Source organism: Pseudonaja textilis, chromosome 1, assembly GCF_049901715.1.
Source record: "Pseudonaja textilis isolate UNSWEBS1 chromosome 1, rPseTex1.2, whole genome shotgun sequence".
Lineage (NCBI taxonomy): Eukaryota > Metazoa > Chordata > Lepidosauria > Squamata > Elapidae > Pseudonaja > Pseudonaja textilis.
Genome location: NC_141990.1, coordinates 269,882,085 through 269,902,829, shown reverse-complemented (window position 1 = coordinate 269,902,829; position 20,745 = coordinate 269,882,085). Strand labels below are relative to the sequence as shown.

Genomic DNA, 20,745 nt, shown 5'->3' with positions numbered 1-20,745 from the left:
TTGCCGCTTTGAATCTCTGACACAAATGTTATTAAAGATACTTAGATCTGGTGTTGCTCCAAAGGCTATTAAAAATAATAAATAATCCTGTTTGCATGAAATATGAACTAATAGAACAGAGATTAGTCATGTAGCAGCCTATTTCCAAACTTTATGGTACCTGTATAAAGTATTGTCCTTATGAACATAACTTTCAGCAATTTTACAGGAAATATGCTAAGATGAGTTCCATCCCTGGCATAAATGACAAGTACTGTACGTGCAAACTCTGGGGAGGATTACTAAAATGAGCACAGCATATCCCTTGTTGCCAATACAATGTAAATTGCCTTACAGTGGATGGGTTCATACTTCATTCTAAACCATGGTTGGCTTAAACATAATCAGTAGAATTTGATGGGTTTGCATAACATACAAAGCCCCAAATCAAATAAGTTGAATCAAATTATTGAATGTGGAATCAAATTATTGAATCTGACCATATCCCATCTAGCCTAATACTACTTGTGCTGAATAACAAACAGCAACTTTCCAGTATTTTAGACAGGAGACTTTCCAGTCCAAGTTTGAAAATCCTCCAGTTGTCTTTCCCAACTGAGTGATTGTACAACCTCAGATTTCAGAATTCCCAATTACCACAACTACTGAAATCCGCACATCTGGTGGGTATCTAAATTAGGCTTGGATACACTCTGTAGAAATTCAGATTACAGTTATATACCTTACTACTGCAACAAGAGTACTTCCAAAAATGATTAACTACAAGGTAGTCCTCAACTTACAACAGTTCATTTAGTGACTGTTGAAAATTACAGCAGCACTGAAAAAAGTGATGTGACCATTTTTCACATGTGTGACCATTGCAGCATCCCCAAGGTGACATGATTTACATTTGGATACTTGATAACTGGTTCATCTTTATGACAGCTGCAGTGTCCCCGGTCACATGATCATCTTTTGTGACCTTCTGGCAAGCAAAGTTAATGGGAAAGCCAGATTCACTTAACAACCACATAACTAATTTAACAGCTTGTGATTCACAACAACTGTGGCAAGCAAAGTCATAAAATGGGGCAAAACTCACTTAACAAATTTCTCTCTCAGCAACATAAATTTTGGGCTCAATTGTGGTCGTAGATCGAGGGCTATCTGACCGCATGGGATTGTGTAAATTATTCTGCAAAAGGTTTAGCTTTCACTAGCCTCTTTGGTCACCAGATTTGAAGTGAAACGATGACCATTTTGACCTAAAAAGTCCACTAAGCTCAATGAGGTTTGTTCAGTACTATAGCTTTCCCCAACCTGCTGCCTTCCAGATATATTGAGATTCAACGCTTATCATGCTGAGTGAAGGATCAGAATGAACACATTTGGAATTCACTTTCAAATTCACTAACTGAAACGCACTCGTAAAGGTAGGTAGGAGCAAAATCGTGGGATATATTTGAGGAATTAATCCAATAATGACAAGATCAGGCAGAATATCTAAAGTAGAATGCCACCCACCATGCAAATAAATTAGCTCCAAATAAATTAGCAACCCACCCAGTAAACCAGTGAAGAAGGATATCCACCAACAGAGGGCAGTATCTAGGAAAGCCAGTGGAATAAAAGCCAAGGAAGCAAGATCATTCTGTGCCTAGAGAGACAAAGAGAAAAAGGCATTGAGATCAAGAGTCAGGAAACATGATTACAAAGATTAAGATTTGAGAAGAGATTGCACCCGAAAGCATAGACTTGTTACCTTACTATCTGCTGAACACATTTTTCTTGCTGTATTCCCAAAGAATAGGTCGCTATTACATTACTCTAATATAAAACGCTATCTAGACACAGTCACTCTCTTTATATATGTATATGTGTGTTATGTGCATATACAGAGATCTCATATACATATGTGTATTTCACATGTTTTTATTTTATTGGATTTTATTTTTTCCTTTGAAGGGTACTTGTCAGTCATAGGATTTCAGTTCAACTACAGGTAGTCCTCAACTTAAACAGTTCCTTTAATGGCCGTTCAAAGTTACAACATCACTGAAAAAAGTGACTTATGACCGTTTTTCTCACTTACAGCCATGGCAGCATCTCCATGCTTATGTAATCAAAATGCTTGGCAACTGACTCATATTTATGATGGTTGCAGTGTCCTGAGATGATATGATCACCTTTTGTGACCTTCTGATGAGCAAAGTCGATGGAGAAGCCAGATTCACTTAACAACGGTGTTATTAACTTAACAGCTGCAGTGATTCACTTAACAACTGTGTAAGAAAAGTCATAAAATGGGAAAAAGTTCACTTAACCACTGTCTCACTTAGCAACATAAATGTTTGGCTCAATTGTGGTCATAAGCCAAGGGCTACCTGTATAGAAGACCCATAACTAAAAGCAACTGCAATAATTAATAATGAATGAACAAATAGGAGAAATATGCTGAGAACCCCAAAACATCACTGCTGCAACCTGACCTCCCCAAGCAGAAGGCAACATTGCTAGCTCCATTTTCTGCAGACTGGAATTACACTTCTCAGTAATAAGCACAACTTTCATTCTCTATCAATGTGAAGGAGAGCTGATAGGAAAGAATGTCCTAGAGCAGTATTTCTACAAAGTGACCCGAAGCACATTACAAAGCTTCCTATTAAACTGTGTGGCTAAGGGTCACCTCTAAAAAAGCAAATATATGTTTTATAAGTTTCATAACCACAGAGGAGTTGACCAAGGCAGAAGCTTCAGAAATGTTCAGAAGGATTATCTTAGTTCTAAAGCTGCAGAGTCACTAGGTTTCCATTACAAAATAAGAAATGATCTCTGCTGGAACAGATAGCAATAGCAATAGCACTTAGACTTATATACCGCTTTACAGTGCTTTACAGCCCTTTCTAAGCGGTTTAGAGAGTCAACATGTTGCCCCCAACAATTTGAGTCCTCATTTTACCCACCTCAGAAGGACAGAAGGCTGAGTCAATCTTGAGCCTGGTGAGATTTGAACTGCCAAATTGCAGTCAATCGGCAGTCAGCAGAAGTAGCCTGCAGTACTGCACTCTAACCACTGTGCCACCATGGCTTATATATGCTAAATGAGCCACCAATATGCTCTCTAAACACTTTCCTGCTTTAATCATTGGCTTGTAGGGAACAAACAGGCTGCTAGAAGTGAGCATCTAAAATATTTTTTAGTACAGCCAAAGCAACATATGTACTTCTTGCCTGAGTTGAAACTGAGCACAATATTTCCTGTGATCTACAAAAGGTTGAATTAACCTTGGGTGAAAGGGGGGGACAGAGTCATGTTAAGACATGTACCCATCTTCCTACACCAACAAAGAACCTACTGCTTTCTGTTGATGTCACTTGCCAGAGCTAAGGAAAGGATGGCAGGTATGAGGACCTTGGACTACAGATGATGACAACAGGATGTAGGTCCAAAATGTGAGGACCCTGAGGTCATCTGGTAAAGGTGTTTTCAAATCTCCACTCTCTTTCACCCAGTGGACTTCACTGGTTTGTAGATGCTCTCAGCCACCAACATTTTGGAAGGCCTGCCTAATTAAAGGCCTAATAATAAAATTCTGCAAGCAACAGCCTCTGGTTAGAATTATCTACCTTTTTCTAGGATAGCCCTAGATTTGGGGGTGGGGGGGTGGGAGAAACAGAGAAACTGACAGCAAGAAGTTAAAAAAAAGTAGGAGAGTGGAGTGGATTTGTCTATTTTGGTTCTCCTGCCAACATATATCTCCTGACAGTTTATTGCCAAGGTAACAGAACCTTGTTATTCAAATATCCCTCTTTTCCAGTTGCATTGCAATTTGTCACCTTAATATGTGCTCCAAAAGATTAAATAGATTACGTTTTAGACAAAACTGACATTTTTGAAGCAGGTTTTTGCATGCTTGGTACGCTTTTGCACAGCCCTGTCCCACAAAATGTTCCCTCCAAACCATTCTCACTTCCAGATTTAGCAATCAAGAAGAAAAATATAAGTAGAATGTAGAGACTTTCTATCCAAATTTTGTTCTTATTGGCAAAAATCAAACTCTACTGTCACTACCCTCTTTGCAAATGATTGCAACACAGCTCATTTATTGTGAAATCAGTCCTAACAATCTATCAAAATATTGTTGGATTTTCATTTGTAACCATGTTATGCTTAAAATATTTCTATTTAATTTTTCTAACGTACTACCAGAAATTTGCAATAATCATTCAGCATCAAACAGAATTATAAATGGGTGATTTCACTGTAACTGGAACTATATGGGTTTTTTTGCTTTAGATGTGTATGTTTGTTTTTAGTCTTACTGAAGCATTATAAATGTGTTGCTTCCAATATTAAATTAAGCTGCTAATATCAGTTGCATTGTACCTTGCCCTAAACTATTAAGATACTGGATGTTAAATATTTGAACTGCCAAAAAGTATACTGTATAAAATCATCCAAATTTATACTTACATGTTTAAAAATAGCATTAATTGGCATGTCACATGATTTGCTATTTGCTCATGGACCAAGACTTTAACTTGCACTCCATCAATATACTAAAGATTGCTCTACTGTTTCAGAGCAAATTTGGAAGGTATGCAGAAAGATAAAGAAAGGTGATTTTTTTTCTCTCATGAAGATACTGGCTCATCAGCACATTAATACTATTGGACCAAACCGCTAACTTAAATTACTTACTCCTATACACAATTTGCTCTTTCCATTAATCTACTATCAAATTTTTCTACCAACATACCAAAACAAAGCAAGGGAGCAAAAATAAATAAGTTGCAATGCTACAGACATGTGAATAATAATAATGTTATAGATAGATGAATAATAAGTTATTTGAGCATATTATTGAATAGATGCATAAAACTGAGCTGTTTTAAAAGGACATCAATTATAAAGACCATACAATCCACTATAAACTAAGCAGTTACAGCAAGCATTGTTGAAGGAAAAGCAAAATAGTCTCAAATTGTATTGAAATCAATTGAACTGCAGTGTACAATTGAGAATGGGACTTAAACTCTGGTGATGTCTATGGAGATTCTCAGGCTATGGTTGTCCCGAGGGTGCTTTTTCAAATGGAAGGATTTATATTCCTTGCAGTCATCTGGTCATTAGCACTCTTTCTGAGAGTCTTTGAAGCCACTTGGGGGTTTATTTGTACCCTGAGGGTCACCTGAATAGTGCAAGTGGCCTCAATGACTCTCAGAAAGAGTGCTAATGACCAGATGACTGCGAAGAATATAAATCCTTCCATTTTCCACCATTCACTCAGAACTGAAGAAGTTCCTTAGATGTGAAGTGAAAAGTCTTCAAGCAAAAACAAAGTCCATTTTCCTTTTGAAAAAGCACCTTGAAGATACTCTGGTGATATTCAGATTTGTGAGATGGGTCCTCTTTTTATTGCTCACATTATTAGCAAGTCATGCCCCAAATTAAGGGATTACAGGGTCATAAAAAGGGAGTTTTTATAAGGTTGATTTTCTAAAGCTGAATCCTAAAAAGAGGGAGAGGATGATCTTTAGATAATTTAACTATTTGTTCACTGTTTTTTTAAAATACTCTGATCCATTAAAAATCCAAGATACATATTGCGATGATATAAATTAGAAACATGACCCAATTTTTGAAAGGATATCCAATAAATAATACAGGAGTCAATGATAGACAGTCCGAAGTTAGCTACAGCGGCTGTAACACCATGGAAAGACTGAAAAGGCAGTAGAAAGAGAATTGGTTTTATATGACAAATACAATAAATAGGATTTTTAAACATGGATCAGCATAGGAACAAGGAATAATAATCCTACCAGATACAAAATAAAACTCAATAATTAATTATACAGTACATAGTTTACACTGAACAACATGGAGAAATAACGATCAGGCCAGGAATTGCCATGTGGCCCACAAAAATTCATTCAGCAGAGTTCAACTATACAAACTAACAATATGGTAGTCCAACATTTGATAGCCCAGGGAATTACAAAAAGGAATACTTCTTTTAAATTCCTCTGAGTAGGAATTATTATCCACTTCATTAATGAAAATTTAAAAGCAACTTAGAACAGGCACAAAAATGTTCTTTAATAAATACAAAATAGAAAGGACCAAAAACAAGGTTAAAATGATTAAAAACATTCCATTAAAAAAGAACCAGTAGTTGAGAAAAGCCAATAAAAAAAGATCTATTTCTGAAACTCAACAGAAACTTATTGCTGCGAGAGGACATTATTCCATAAAACAGGTGCCACCATCCAGAATGTCAACCATTTATATTCATCAAATTTTATGTTATACAAAACTTGTTTGCAGCAAGTGAAACCTACCAGTTTCATGCATATGAGAAATACAAAAGTCTGAAACAAGTGATTACTAACCCCGGTGACTCTGAGGACCCCTTCCATGCCAGAAAATAACAAATAAAGGGCTCCAGCTGCAATTACTTTATGAAGAGTAACTCCCAGGCGAGGTCTGCAATTGGGAATAAAAGAAGTTTAAAAGAAAGTGAAAGCGCAGACTTGTTTCTCAAATAACATTTCATTTACTTATCTATCATTCCTCATCAAGGAAATGTGAGCCTGCTATAATATTATTTGTAATTCTCTTGTTATTTTTCTAACTGCTGATGTTTAGCGAGACATCTCAAATTCAACAAATGTGGTCAACTTATCTCAAGCAGGCATACAACCTGCTAATTTCTGCATCATATATTCTTCTCCTCAGAAGAGGTACTAAAGAACAAACAAAGATGGACCGAGGGACAATGTTGTTCTCACTCAAAGTGTGCGACGTGCAAAATCCATCAACATACCACTATTTCTTACCCTGCTGAACCTCCACCCAGATCTTGTCATCCAGGGATGGTTCAGCAGTTTCCAGAAGTAAATTACTTTCACTCGTTTCTAGAAACTTCTGAATTTCTTTCTACATTTGCCCCCAGATCATTATGGCACAGAAAAAAAATTCAGGATTGTCCAGAGGGAAAGAGAGTATTTCAGAGTTTTCAAAAATGTTTTGATCCTAAATTTTCCCTACCAAAAGAAACAGCAGAAAAAAATAACATAATTTCTTCCTGGAGAAGAGGCCTAATGATCCTCTCAGATCACTCTTTCAGGTATTCTCTCTCTCTTTGCAAGATGTGATGCCCATGTGCAAGTATCTCCTTGAAAAGCTAGTAGCAAGGTTGACGTTTTGTGGTTTAATCATTGCAAATAAAGCAGCGGTCGCCAACTGGCGGCCACAGTGAGAAAATCTTGGTGGGCCACAGTGGCCAGAACAACCTCCAAGGCAATTAATCCAGGCTGCGCAGAAACAAGGCTGAGCCGCCCACATGGCCCAAGGGAACCCTCCCCACCCACTCACTCCTTACCGGCGAACTTGCCTGCTAAATTACTATTTTTCCTTTTTCCGATCATCATCTATTCTGTTGTGCCAGGAGATTTAGATTAGTTAGGAAACAGGAAATGGTTGGATTTCTTGCTTTCTAGCTAGTCTTTAGATCTTCGGCTCAGCACAGCTGAACATCCCTTAGGACTGAAGGTTTGCTTGCAAGCAAATTCAGTGCAGACTCACGGCAAGCAAATTTGAGACTGAGCTAGCCGATGGCAGATAGATAGATCACTGAATGATTCTGTGAGCAACTCAATCTGCCTGCTTTGCCTGATTTTGGGTAAAAGTTGCTCTTTTTTTAATAAAAAAAATCCAATATTTACATACATGGTGTGCTGTGAGTTAATTTTATGAGTTTGCTTGCAAGCAAATTTTATTTGACAGACTGAGCTTGCGGATGGCAAATAGATCGATCTCTGAATGAATCTGTGATTCTGTGAACAACTCAATCTGCCTGCCTGCTTTGCCTGATTTTGAGTAAAAGTTGCTCTTTTTTATAAAAAAATCAATATTTATATAAATATTTATAATATTTACATATAAGCCATGCCCAGCCAGTCACATGACCACCAAGCCACACCCACAAATTAGGCCACGCCCACAGAAGTAGTTCCCTGGGATTTAAAATTATGAGTTTGATGGTCCCTGAGGTCCAAAAGGTTGGCGACCCCTGAAATAAAGCATATGGAAAAGCTTTTGAGGGATTCCAAGCATGTCACAAAAAATTGGGGCACAAGGATTACTCACTTCACTATGCCATATCCCAGACTCACTATGATAACAAGAATTCGAGCAAGGGAACGTTTCAATGCCGAAAGTAGCTCAGCCAGGATCAGTGCCTCTCGGACTGCAAGTAAACACAGACAGGACACTTCCTGAACATACTGATTAGCATTTAACTGTACTGCAACAAATATTAATTTAAGAAAGGCTGAATATTAAAGAAAAATAAATGGGAAAATACATGTCTTTTGAATAACATTAGAACAATACAGAAAATATAGACCTATACTTAAATTCTTTAAAAATGAAATACATTTAACAGAATTAATCATTCTCATTTTGAATTAATTTTTAGAATATTTATCTCAGTCAGTTATTATTTCCTGCACTGAGAGAGTGAGCTGATGAAAAATTAACTTCAGAAATATTTTTGTTTGTTTTAATGCATGCTCTAACAATTTTCCATTTTACAGATATGACCTAGAAAGGATGACAGAAAGTATTTTCTATCACTAGATAGAAAAAGTTAATATAAATAGAAAATAATTCATATACTGGCATACTTTAAAAAATGTTCTTCACACCTACCGGATTTTCCTGTATAGCGAATATTCTGGAATTCTGCATAAAATACAGCTTTCTCCAACATTCCAAGTAAGATAACTGTACCAATCCAAAACTGTATCCTTAGGAGATCCCGCCAGTAGCAGGCTGACCATGCAAACCACAGAATGCCAAACAACACATATACAATACACATCACCATGAAGAACTATTAAGAGGAAGAAAAATGAGATGCAGTTTAAAGGATTATTGCAAACTGCACTTTTCTAGCTGCTTATTTATATAGATAGATTCCTCCTAGATTTCTTTAAATCTGATACTAATATAATTTTTAATGTTTTAAATTAATTATCAGTTAAATTTAATAACAGTAAAATTCATTTATAGGTTTTATAGATCACAAAATTCAGCAGAGTTAGAGCTGCCAGTCTTATTAATATATATATATATTTTCCAGATGTGGTAAAAATGTGTTTAGCTCTTTGTGAGCTTAATATTCAAATTTGCTTATACTTGAACCCAACTAAACATACTTTACAGCAAATAACTGCATTAACTTACAGTCATAAGAGGATAATCTGCTAGAGAAAGGTATTCATATGGTCCAATCACTTCCACAGTCACTGTCAGAAAACAACCACGGAAAAGAACAAGAAATTAAGACTATAGAATTATAGCTCTGCTTCATGGTAGCCCTTTTGTACCTTTTAAATACAGCATCTAGTTTCTCAAAGCAGCAAGTAAATGTCAATGGGAAACACACAAGGGAGCAGAGCTCTTCCAATGGCAGCAACTTCAAACACATGCTGCCTCTGACACTAGTGGCATTATATGTCTAATGTATACTAGTCACCAAGAGCCTTATCTCAGGTAATATTTTAAAACCATCTGAATAGGTGATTATCATCATCATATGTTGTGGTTCCACGTTCACACAGGCTAAATAATGTATTTTCATTACTAAATACATACATTTTGGAATCTGGAATTTTTCTCTATTCACCTGAATTAGATCTTCCCAAGATGGAGGACGGGGGGCGGGGTATTTACAAACTGTGCAAGTGACTGCGAAGATTACTTCCCTGTGACTTTTCCCAATGCTGAAGTACAGGTAAGAAAAATTCATCATATTCACTTTTTTCTCACCATGCTTAACAGAATAAAATTTACCACCTCACCTTTTTTACTGAACTAAAAGCCCCACAAATAGTTTTGCTTGTTTGTTTGAAAGTTATTCCAAGCACATAGTAATTTTGATTTCCCTTTTGTGCCCTTTTACTTGCTATGGTTTTTTTTTTTTTTTGCTGCCTTTTAAAAGTCTGTTAAAAATCACTGAAGTCATTATGAAAATTTCTCTTATTATTGCCAGTCTATGGTGCAATAGACTGCCAAGGTTTTTCTAGACACTCCATTATAAACATCACATTTTTAAAAACCTGGGTACATTCTTTATCTCACTATTGAGTTAGGATGTTTTCTCTTGGTCAGAGATAAAAGGGAGTCTTACATGGAGAAAACAAGGGAAAAGCAATTTGCAGGTATTGCTACATATAAATGCCTATAGTCTGGCTTGAAATAAACAAAAACTCTTGCTTATTTCCCCTTCTATATCTAACCAAGCAAAAGTATCCCTATAACTCCAAGACATACCTTTAAACATTAGCATGTAACATCTAAGTGTTTAGGCAAAATTCTAAAATAAATGAACTACACAGCGCTCACTGATTAATGGTGCTTTGGGTTGATCCGAAGGAGCCATAACATTTGGCAATTCTTCATGTGTTCCTTTAGTATTCACTCCATCCTTTGAAGGTAAACTATCAACCTTTAGAATAAAGATATATGGCCCATCTTGCCATGTTTGCATTACAGCATTCATTGCCTGAAACAAACACACTATTGTAAGTCATTACACAATGCAAGATTTCAAAGAATACACATTTCTCCTATGTCAACAAGATTACTTCAGGAAATCAGATGTAACCTGAACCACAAAACAATATAAGTTGTGTTGTTCTATTACGTGTTCTTTATTGTCAACATTAAACATTTACATCTATTGATTTTAATTGGGAAGCATGAAGTACAGAAGTTACAGGATGCATCTCCTGTAGTCAATGAATCGTGCAAACAGCAGTTACTTAACCAAACACAAATATAACAGTGCCCACTACATTCCACATACATGCTTTTCACATACTTACAAAATTCTCTACTACAGTAGTGTTTGTTCCATTCTCTTTCCCATCCTATTTAAGGAAAAAAATAGATTTGATCAAAAGCCCAAAAATATATTTGTAAATCAAAATTTTGCAAGCATTAATATTTTTAAAAAATACCTCTTTACTGCCTAAGAGGACTGGATGAACAAATTCACTGTAGAAATTCTAATAAAAGATAAACAATGCTTTTAGTTACATTGTATATACATGCATATAGCAAATAGGTATTATACTAATGAGATTACAACAAAAAAGGGCTACAAAGAACTGAATTCAAGAAATAAATGTTTTTATGTTCATGTGTGTATTCTAAAATCTGATGACACAACAATTCTACCATGCAGGCATTTACAACCAATCAGGGAATGTCACCAGAGAGAGAGAAGTTCCTGAGGATGGGCTCCAGCACAAGTCCAGAAGCTCAGAACCTTGGTTGGTCTTGTCCCAGTGACTGACACAGATTTATCCATGAATAGATGAATTGCTGCGGTCATGTTTTGCCCACTTCTCCTAATCCTTTTCTGTTATAGAATATATCATGTGTACAGCCAAATGTGTACTGTAAAACAAGGATGACCAGGAACACCCTTCCCAATTTCAACTTTTGTATATGGCAGGCATTTAAATATTCTTTAAAAATTAAAGAAGCCTCCACCCAGTCTCTGCACAGACCTACAGTACCTATTTCTCCAATCAGGGTCAACTAGTGACAATGGAAAATTTTTATTTATTTATTTTTTTAAAAAAAATTTATTCTAGAAAAAAACATTTATTTGACATACATTTAAAACAGACAAATCAATATATATATATATATATTTATTTGTTTTCTGAGGTTCTCGCGGGTATTTGTATGTGGATCTTTGGTTGTTCGGGTTTTCTCCCGCGTAAGATTCGATAGAGATACGAATCTTACGAATCTTACGCGGAGAAAACCCGAACAACCAAAGATCAATATATATATATATATATATATATATATATATATATATATATATATATATATATATATATATATTTGTTTGTTTTCTGAGGTTCTCGCGGTATTTGTATGTGGATCTTTGGTTGTTCAGGTTTTCTCCGCGTAAGATTCGAAGTATCTAGGCAACGTTTCGATGAAGTCTCATTCATCATCTTCAGGCTTCTGTCTTCGGCTCTTGCTTCTCAGAGTGATGTGAGATTGCAGCTGCTTCTTCCTTTTAACTGCTAGTGGGGGTGGGACTTGATTGGGTGGGGGCTTGGCTGTGTTCTGATTGGGTGGGGGTGTGTTCTCATTGGTAGGGGGTTTGGCTGTGTTCTGATTGGTTGGGGGGTTGGCCGTGTTCTGATTGGCTGGAGGTGTGTTCTGTTCAGGTGGGGGCTTGGTTGTGCTCAGGTTAGTCTTAGTTGCTGGGGGATTTGAGTTGGTGAGCTGTGATCTTGCTGTTTGGCTTTGAAGAAACCCCAAAGACAAAATCGAATTAGAAAACCAAGGAGTATACGAAATCCCCTGCACTGCCTGCCCTACCACATACATTGGACAAACTAACAGAAGAATAAGTGCATGCATTGAAGAACATAAGAACTCAATCAAAAAAGAAGAAATGACCTCTTCCCTGGTCCAACACCTCAAAGCCACAGGACATGAAATTGACTTTAAAAATACCAGAACTATCGCCAAAACCAAACACTTCAACAGCAGAATAATCAGAGAAGCCATAGAGATAGAAAAACGCCCACACAGCATGAACAAACGAGATGACACCTCCTGCCTTCCAGCCATTTGGAAACCCGCCCTCATGAACAGACGAGTACCTAACATGAAGAATGACACCAGACCCACACCCATGAGAGCCACACAAGATGCCACCACCACACTTCCATGTAGAAAACAGACTCACACCCACTCAGAAGATGAGACATGACCATGGACCAGAAGCTGCACTGCAGCTGCATCACTACCCACTTCAAACCCCTCCGAGCCATACATGAAGCAAACCGACACCCACTATGCACGACCACGAACTCGAAGCCAAACAGCAAGATCACAGCTCACCAATTCAAATCCCCCAGCAACTAAGACTAACCTGAGCACAACCAAGCCCCCACCTGAACAGAACACGCCTCCAGCCAATCAGAACACGGCCAACCCCCCAACCAATCAGAACACAGCCAAACCCCCCACCCAATCAAGTCCCACCCCCACTAGCAGTTAAAAGGAAGAAGCAGCTGCAATCTCACATCACTCTGAGAAGCACAGAGCCAGAGACAGAAGCCTGAAGATGATGAATGAGACTTCATCGAAACGTTGCCTAGATACTTTGAATCTTACGCGGGAGAAAACCCGAAAAACCCGAACAACCAAAGATCCACATACAAATACCCGCGAGAACCTCAGAAAACAAATTATATACAATATATATACATACATACATACATACATTTTACAGCATATATTGAGCAATGGTTAATTTTTTTTTCTTTATCTTTATCATTGACGTGATCTGCCTTGTTACAATAACTCCTTCATTCTTTTAATGTTTTAATTTCTCTATATAGTTTATAATTAAATGCACATCTTCTGTCATTTCCATAACTTATCCAAATATCAAATATTACCTTTTCTTTAACCAATCATACCAAATGTTCCATATTTCATAATAGTCACTATCTTGTTTATTTTTTAACAATTTGGTTAGGCTATCCATCTCAGCACATTCATGTATTTTTTAATTACCATATCCTCTGAAGGAATGAAAGACAGTTTCCAATTTTGTGCATAGGTTATTCTGGCCGCAGTTATAATGTGCAAAATTAAATATTGATATTTTTCTCCATGTTTAAATCTATCATACTTAGCAGAAACGTTTCAGGTTCAAGTTTTAAATTTTGTTTTGTTATATTTAAAATCCAATTTCTAATATTTCTCCAAAACTTCTGAGCACATGGGCAAGTCCACCACATGTGAAAATATGTTGAGTGTAGTTACATTTCCAACAGTTGGGTGGTTGGTTGGGGAACATCTTAGCCAGTCTCGTAGGAGGTAGGTGCCAGCGATGAACCATTTTATATAAGTTTTCTTTATACGAGACTGACATGGTTAATTTGTAATTTGTTTGCCAGATGTGTTCCCACTTATCAAATTCAATACTATGACCCACGTTTTTAGCCCAAGTTATCATAGATTCTGTGACTTTTTCTTCTTTTAATTTGTAATCCAAAAGATATGTATATGTTTTACTAATTGTTTTCTTTTCCTCTCCTAGCCATATTTTATCTAATTCTTGTGAGGTCATATTAAAGCTGCACAATTTTTAAATCTGCTGTGAAAAGATGATAATAGGCAGATAATAAGCAAGAACAAACACAACAATGAATGAATCAATCAATGGACATTAATACAATCACAGAGGCATGTATGATATATTAAGCTGAATCTGAAACAATACAATGCTGACAATGCAGTGGAGCTTCACAATTCTGGATTAGTGACAATTTGATCTTAAATATATTAGACATATGGCAACAACTTATGTAGGATGAAATGATTTTGAAAGGGATTGATCATAAATTAGTTTTGGTCACTTCAGGAAAGAAGTTATGATACATTTTACAGAGGAGAATATTTGCAGCTCAGGGATAAAATGAGGGAGTCTCTCAGGGGTGGGATGCTACCAGTTCTGCCCTGCTCTATAGAACTAGTAGCTCTGAAGAGCACCAGACACAGAACCGGTTCTGTGTCAGCTGTTGTTTGGCCCAAGAAGCACAAAGTCCAAGAAGCACAAAGCCGAAGACACAAGCCTAAAGATGACGAATGAGATTTTGTCGAAACGTCGCCAAAATACTTCCAATTTTACGCGGGAGAAAACCCGAATAACCAAAGATCCACATACAAATACCTGAAAAAACCTCAGAAAACAAATATATGTGTATGTATACACACACACACACACACACACACACACACACACACACACATACATACATATACACTGTAGCCTTGATTCATCTGAATTAAGATTTAACTAACAATGCACTTCTCAATAAACCCACCCATAGGCTCTGCACTCTTCCCATATTATACCTGTGGCTTGAGGAGCTCACTGCAATTGGGGAAGGAGAGTTCAGACATAGCGTAGTATCCTGCCCAACCTGGATGTTGTTCTGAAATGCTTTGAAAATATATATTAGCCTGTTCATCCTGTCAAGACACATGACAATGATTTGAACTAGTTGATATATCAAGGGAAATAGAAGTCAGTAAACAAAAAACTGAAAACAAACATAACAATGCTTCTCACTATAAATAATGATTCAGAGCATCTCCAATTAAAGAAAGCAAACAGTACACTATATGAAATACTTCTCTTTAAGGCTTGAAAAGTCTCAGTTAGGGGAGACAATATTAGAAAAGAATATACAAATAATTTAATGATATGGGGACAATTTCTATACTCCTGTCTTGACATTGTTGAGGAACAAATACAGTACATTAAATCTAAAACCAAAAATATACTTTAGAGCAGGCAAGGGTGCATACATCAAACATATTAACCCTTTCTTATAGTAGCTGTTCAATTCCCGGAAAATATGTTTCAGTAAAGAAAGAAAGACTTCCTTAAGTCAGTGTATTTTAAATGAAGAGATGCTGACATGAGTTCCTATACCCATTCTGAAGTTCTTTTTGGCTTTGGATGCAAAAATCTGCATATCCTTCTGGAAAAAAACATGGCATGTATACATACAAAAGAGTAAAGTTCTACTTCGAGGAAACTGGAAAGCAAAAAAAAGTCCATGTTCATAAATGTCAATATCGATTGCCATTCTAAGAGCTAATTATATTTTTAGATATTAGTACACCAACATCATCATTTTCCAAATGTATCAGAGCAGTCTTTTCCCATATAGCTCATGTATGATGAATTAAGAACTGCTAACCAAAACAACTGTTGAGGAGAAAAGCAAACAAAACTAATGGAAATGCCTTTACTCTACATCAGCAACAATTTCCTGTAGTGTGATGTGGATCATAATGTGGAAAGCTAAATTACTTCTTAACAGCAATTTCTTACCCCAAAATTGAAGACTTCATTGTAGCAATAGGAGTATCTTAAGTACCAGCGTACAATGTAACTTTGAGAAGGATCACAGGCGCTTTCATTGCCACTAACTAAACAAATAAGAAAAATATGTAAGAAATACAAGAAATACTGTTACCAAAGTAACATGGATTTTGTGTCACCTTAATAACTAAAGCATTTATTACAGCTAGATGTATGCAATATCCAGATTCAAAGCAGGGAAGGTGCTTTGTAGGTATACAGCATGCAGAAACCTGCTTTATTTGTTATCGACTCCTTAAAGAAGCTGTACCAAAGGCAGATACAAGAAGCATGCTTTACTGAATCCAAAGTACATTTCTTGCTTCAGATGCAAATATTGTACATCTCTATTATGGTACAAAATTACATGAACTGTTTCATTTTACCAACTGCATGAATCTCATACCAATCAATTAATAATAAAATGCCAAGGTTATTATTATCATTATTATCAATATGTTATTACATTTTAATAGGAAAGTACAAAAACAGTCCTGTCAATTTTTTTTACAGAAATGTAAGAGGAAATAATACTTTTTTATTTCAGTTAAATTTTACAATCCAGCCTTATAAAGCTAGTCAATAGGAAGGCCAGAAAGCAAAAAGTAATTTCCAGTAATTCCTAGCGCTGAGGTATTTGAAAAGAAATAATTACTTCACAATGACATTGCTTAATTTTCTAGTCCATTTCCCCCTATGTTAGTGAGCCTCTGCATTCAAAATGACCAGGCACATATATAAACTTTTACCCAGAATTTCATATAGTTCTACTAAAAACTAACTCCCATTGAATAGATAGGACCTACTTCCATATAAGTGTTAGTCAGTCTTTATTTAGTTACAAAGATGTGTGTCTCTATTGTTACCTAGCGATCATTTGGAATTTTGCCATCCAATCTGGGGGAACTCTAATATATGATCCAAAATCCATAATATCTCTCTACTAGTGACAAATCATTTAAATACACTCATGAAGTTATACTTCATATTACACGACCATTTTTAAACAAGATCACAGGAAACAAAAAACATACTACGAAGTCAATCATTCTCACCTATGAAGCTGCCAGTCACAGCTGTTAGTGAAATGTTCGAATATTGTACTAAATGATTAGACCATGGTCTACTGGTATAGAAGCTCATCCCCATTATATTATGATTCGTTTGTGAAACTACACTGAAACTGTAATCTCAACCACAGAAAAACAGGTTGGAGATTTATAAAAAGATGTCCTCTGCAATTTTATAGGCCCAAGTCATTAAGTCATCCTAAATCACACATTGTCTCTAACATAGTCATTACGAAAGAATGGGATATTACACTTCAAGGTGCAGTATGAATGTACTTACACTTTAGGGAAATAGTAGTGTTGCTAAAGAGAATTTTTCCAAAATGAAAATATGTCTTCTATAAGAAAAAGGAAATAAAGAGAATCACTATCTAGATATGAAAGTTCATCAATATTGTGGGGGACTGTATACTTAATAGTCCTAGACAGATATGTGTTCCGCAAAATTCAAGTAGCTACTTAATTTTTAAAGCATTGACTTTTCTATTATATGGAAGACTTTAGCATTATCCACAGCTTTTAACCAACCAGTATATAAGCTAAAGATCAGCAATTTGGCGCTTATGAGTGACATTGCATACATACCTATTCCAGTTGTTATCTGTACAATTCTAAAATAAATAAACACTCTTTGTAATTGCCAGAGTCTGCAGGAATGCCAAAAGTCTTGAGATTTCAAGTAAGAATACAAAATCTTACAACATTTGGGCAACTATTGAGATTTTGATTATTGAGAAAAACATTATTAATCATGAGAAAAAGAATTTTGAGTTAAAATTGCCGGGAGAAATGTAAGTAACCAGAAATCTACAGCACTCTGATGATTTCAAGCATGGAAGATCTAAAGAACATCTTGAAAATTAAAGAAGAGTATGTAAAAGCCAGCCTGATACTCTGGGTCCCATTGGCTAAGCTTCACTAGGTTCTAGTGTTGGGCCTTTTCTGCTGTGGCCCCTCTTTATGGAACATTATTTCCCTTGAAGTGACACTAATCTCATCATCCCTTTTAACTTTCCAGAAGCCCCTGCTTGTGTCATCAGGCTGGATAGCATACAGTAAATCAAATACAAGCTTTACTGAATACCTCCCAGAGTCACTTGTCTGTAAGATGAGCAATCATATAAATATGACAAACTAATAAAGAAACAGATAAGGCTACACAGAATCATTCAATCATTCATGTGTGTTTTCTGATTATGTAGTGCTTGATGAGCCATATTTAAAACTTTATGGTTGCTACTATCAAAAACTAAGAAATATGCCTGTATGAAATATTTTCAAATATGGAAGATGATGGTATACTAAATGAAAAAGGAGGCAGAGTTCGATTAACCCTACATTTGGTTTAAAATCTCCTTTCAACTAAAAATGTATGGGTAGCTTAGACAAACCTATCACTCGCTAACAAGATTTTTCAAATGAAATCATGCCATAAGTGCTTCACTGAATTGGAATGTCTAAAGTTCTCTTATAGTACCCATTATTACACATATTGAGGTTATAATTCTATCCATACTTTCTTAGAAGTAAGCCCCACTGAAAACTGAATTATTCAGTTAAACTCTGAATAAGTCTTTTTTTTTAATTAAGAGAACTGAGAAAAATACAAGGTATATCTGATCCTTTGGTGGGAAGAGATTTTTGTAGATGCAATGTATTAAAAATGTCACCCGATTAAAACTGAAGATTTGCTAAGCATATACAAGTGCATGATCTGATTGGTACTTCGAATACCCCCAAATATGATTTTTCTGTACTGCTTGCCTAATTTGCAATGGAAGGTCCAATCAGTAAATTTTCCATAGATTTTTTTTCCACACAAACAACAATCAACGAAAGAGAAAAAAGTGCACGTTGCTTTCATCAAATGTCAATTTGAAAACATCTTAATATTCAAGTTCAAATCTTCACTCTGACCCCTTTTCTCTGCTATCCTGAGCCAATTATTCACAATGAGCCTAACATAAGTCACAAAGGTTGTAGCAAGGAAGAGGAAAATAAACTATCCGAATTGCAAAACAAATAAGGGCTCAGACAGTCTGCCAACTACCTTTTAGTTAATATTTCACCATACTAGCGGCCTGAAACCCTCTTGTTCCAGTATTTTGTTATCAGATACCAGTAATAATTACTTTCAGTATACAACTCTTTTACCACTTTTTGTGTGAGAAATTAAGATAGGGGAAACTCCCAGATTATCATAGCAGGCAGTCCCATGAATAAAACAAAAATAAATGCTAAAATCTTTCTGCAAACGTCATCAGCATTAGCACTGCTAGATTAATCTTTTCAGAAATAAAATATGAAACACACTCTCTTTATTAACAGATTTTTGGAAGAATTTTGTGACTGCCTCCTTTCTAGTCTTCGAAAATCGCAAGATCTTCTTCCTCTTTAACCAAATCTCCTACCCCACATCTCTGTATGTAATAGCGTTGAGATGAAATAATAATAATGTCTGGGAAGCTCAGGGCCTGCTTCCCCGATTATTTACTTCATTCACACGCACATGGCAGGGTTTAGAAAAATGGATAGTTCCCAACGAACCAATACAATCTCAGTTATTAAAAATCGAAACAGAGGCAAAAACCCTGTCCAGACGTGTCAAAGCGGACACCAAAACAAACGGCAAGCTTGCCCAAACTGCTTCCATCCCAGAAGGCAGCTTCCCAGGAAGATGACAGGGAAGATGGAAAGGCTCCAGGTGGCCGAGCCTAACAACCGACCCCCTGACCCTCACGGCAACCCTGCCCTGGGCAGGGGCGTCCAGCCCCTTCAGATCCAGGCCACCTGCCTTCCTCTTCGCCTTGCCCATTCGAAAGGGCGGCGTGGCGGGGTGGGCTGCCCTGCGAGCTCACCATGGGCAGCGGCACTTCCCACTTGGAGAGCTGGCTGGCTCCAGCCGGGCACGGCAGCTCAGCAAAGAGGAGTTGGAGGACCAGCAGGGTCAGTCCTACAGAGAGGCGCTCCCGCGACAGCGGCAGCATCCTCCCTGACGCGCCGGGCACCGCCATCCCTTCTCAGCGAAATCGACAAGGAAAAGAAGCCGCTCCCGAGCGCTCGCCACCCCTTCTGCTCCAATCGCCGAGGCTCCGAACTGAGGGCGGGTGATGGGGCGCCGCCGGATTGGCTCCAGCACCCAGGCGAAATGGGCGGGGAGCGGGGCTCTTCCGCAGAGCCAACGGGGCTTCCGCAAGAGTGGCGGTGGCGGGCGAGATGCTTCTTCTCTCCGCGCGGTTGGGTCGGGGAGCAAGTTCTGCAGAGGACGAGAGTGGATTACCTGTATTATGTTCCATGTTCGATTTGCTCGCCGCGGAGTACCGGGAAATGCCAGCTTTCCATCCTTACTATTTGTTCCATAAACAAGCAGAATCTCTCTACAGTGCCTCGTTTGAGAGCACGTTCAGATCCTCTAAACACTTTGTTTTTCACGTGAGCTTCATCTGTACCGTGAAAAAAAGAAAGCCATGTTCTTATGTAGACTGAAGGCCTCTTGCCACCACTTTTCATTTTCCAAAAGCTAAGCAGAATTGGACCTGGTTAGTATTTGGGAAAGAGAACATTGCAAAATAGCTCTTTATGCTGTGTCACCTGTAAAGTCATGGCATCAATTATTAACCAATCCATCATCCTCCACTTAGGGACAAACAACTTACTCTCTAATAAACAATTTGGTTTCAGAAAAAAACTATCCT

The 20,745-nt window shown here is 37.1% G+C and overlaps 1 protein-coding gene across 2 annotated transcripts in view; it reads right to left on the bottom strand.

Annotated features, from left to right (window-relative positions):
• The window catches only part of TMEM87A (transmembrane protein 87A), a 28,755-nt gene extending 8,660 nt beyond the window's left edge, over positions 1-20,095 (bottom strand). The window contains exons 1-12 of one of the 2 annotated variants that reach the window (XM_026709655.2): positions 19,909-20,095; positions 17,331-17,388; positions 15,951-16,048; positions 14,963-15,079; positions 11,017-11,064; positions 10,882-10,926; positions 10,400-10,559; positions 9,239-9,300; positions 8,702-8,885; positions 8,138-8,237; positions 6,379-6,472; positions 5,637-5,708 (exon numbers count right to left, since the gene is read on the bottom strand). In XM_026709655.2, the coding sequence (XP_026565440.1) occupies positions 5,637-5,708; positions 6,379-6,472; positions 8,138-8,237; positions 8,702-8,885; positions 9,239-9,300; positions 10,400-10,559; positions 10,882-10,926; positions 11,017-11,064; positions 14,963-15,079; positions 15,951-16,048; positions 17,331-17,388; positions 19,909-20,064 (1,194 nt within the window). In that variant the 5' untranslated portion in view covers positions 20,065-20,095. Of the gene's footprint in view, positions 1-1,570; positions 1,640-5,636; positions 5,709-6,378; positions 6,473-8,137; positions 8,238-8,701; positions 8,886-9,238; positions 9,301-10,399; positions 10,560-10,881; positions 10,927-11,016; positions 11,065-14,962; positions 15,080-15,950; positions 16,049-17,330; positions 17,389-19,908 lie in introns of both variants that reach the window. The other variant, XM_026709663.2, reaches the window with a different exon arrangement.
• Between the last annotated feature and the right edge of the window lie 650 nt (positions 20,096-20,745).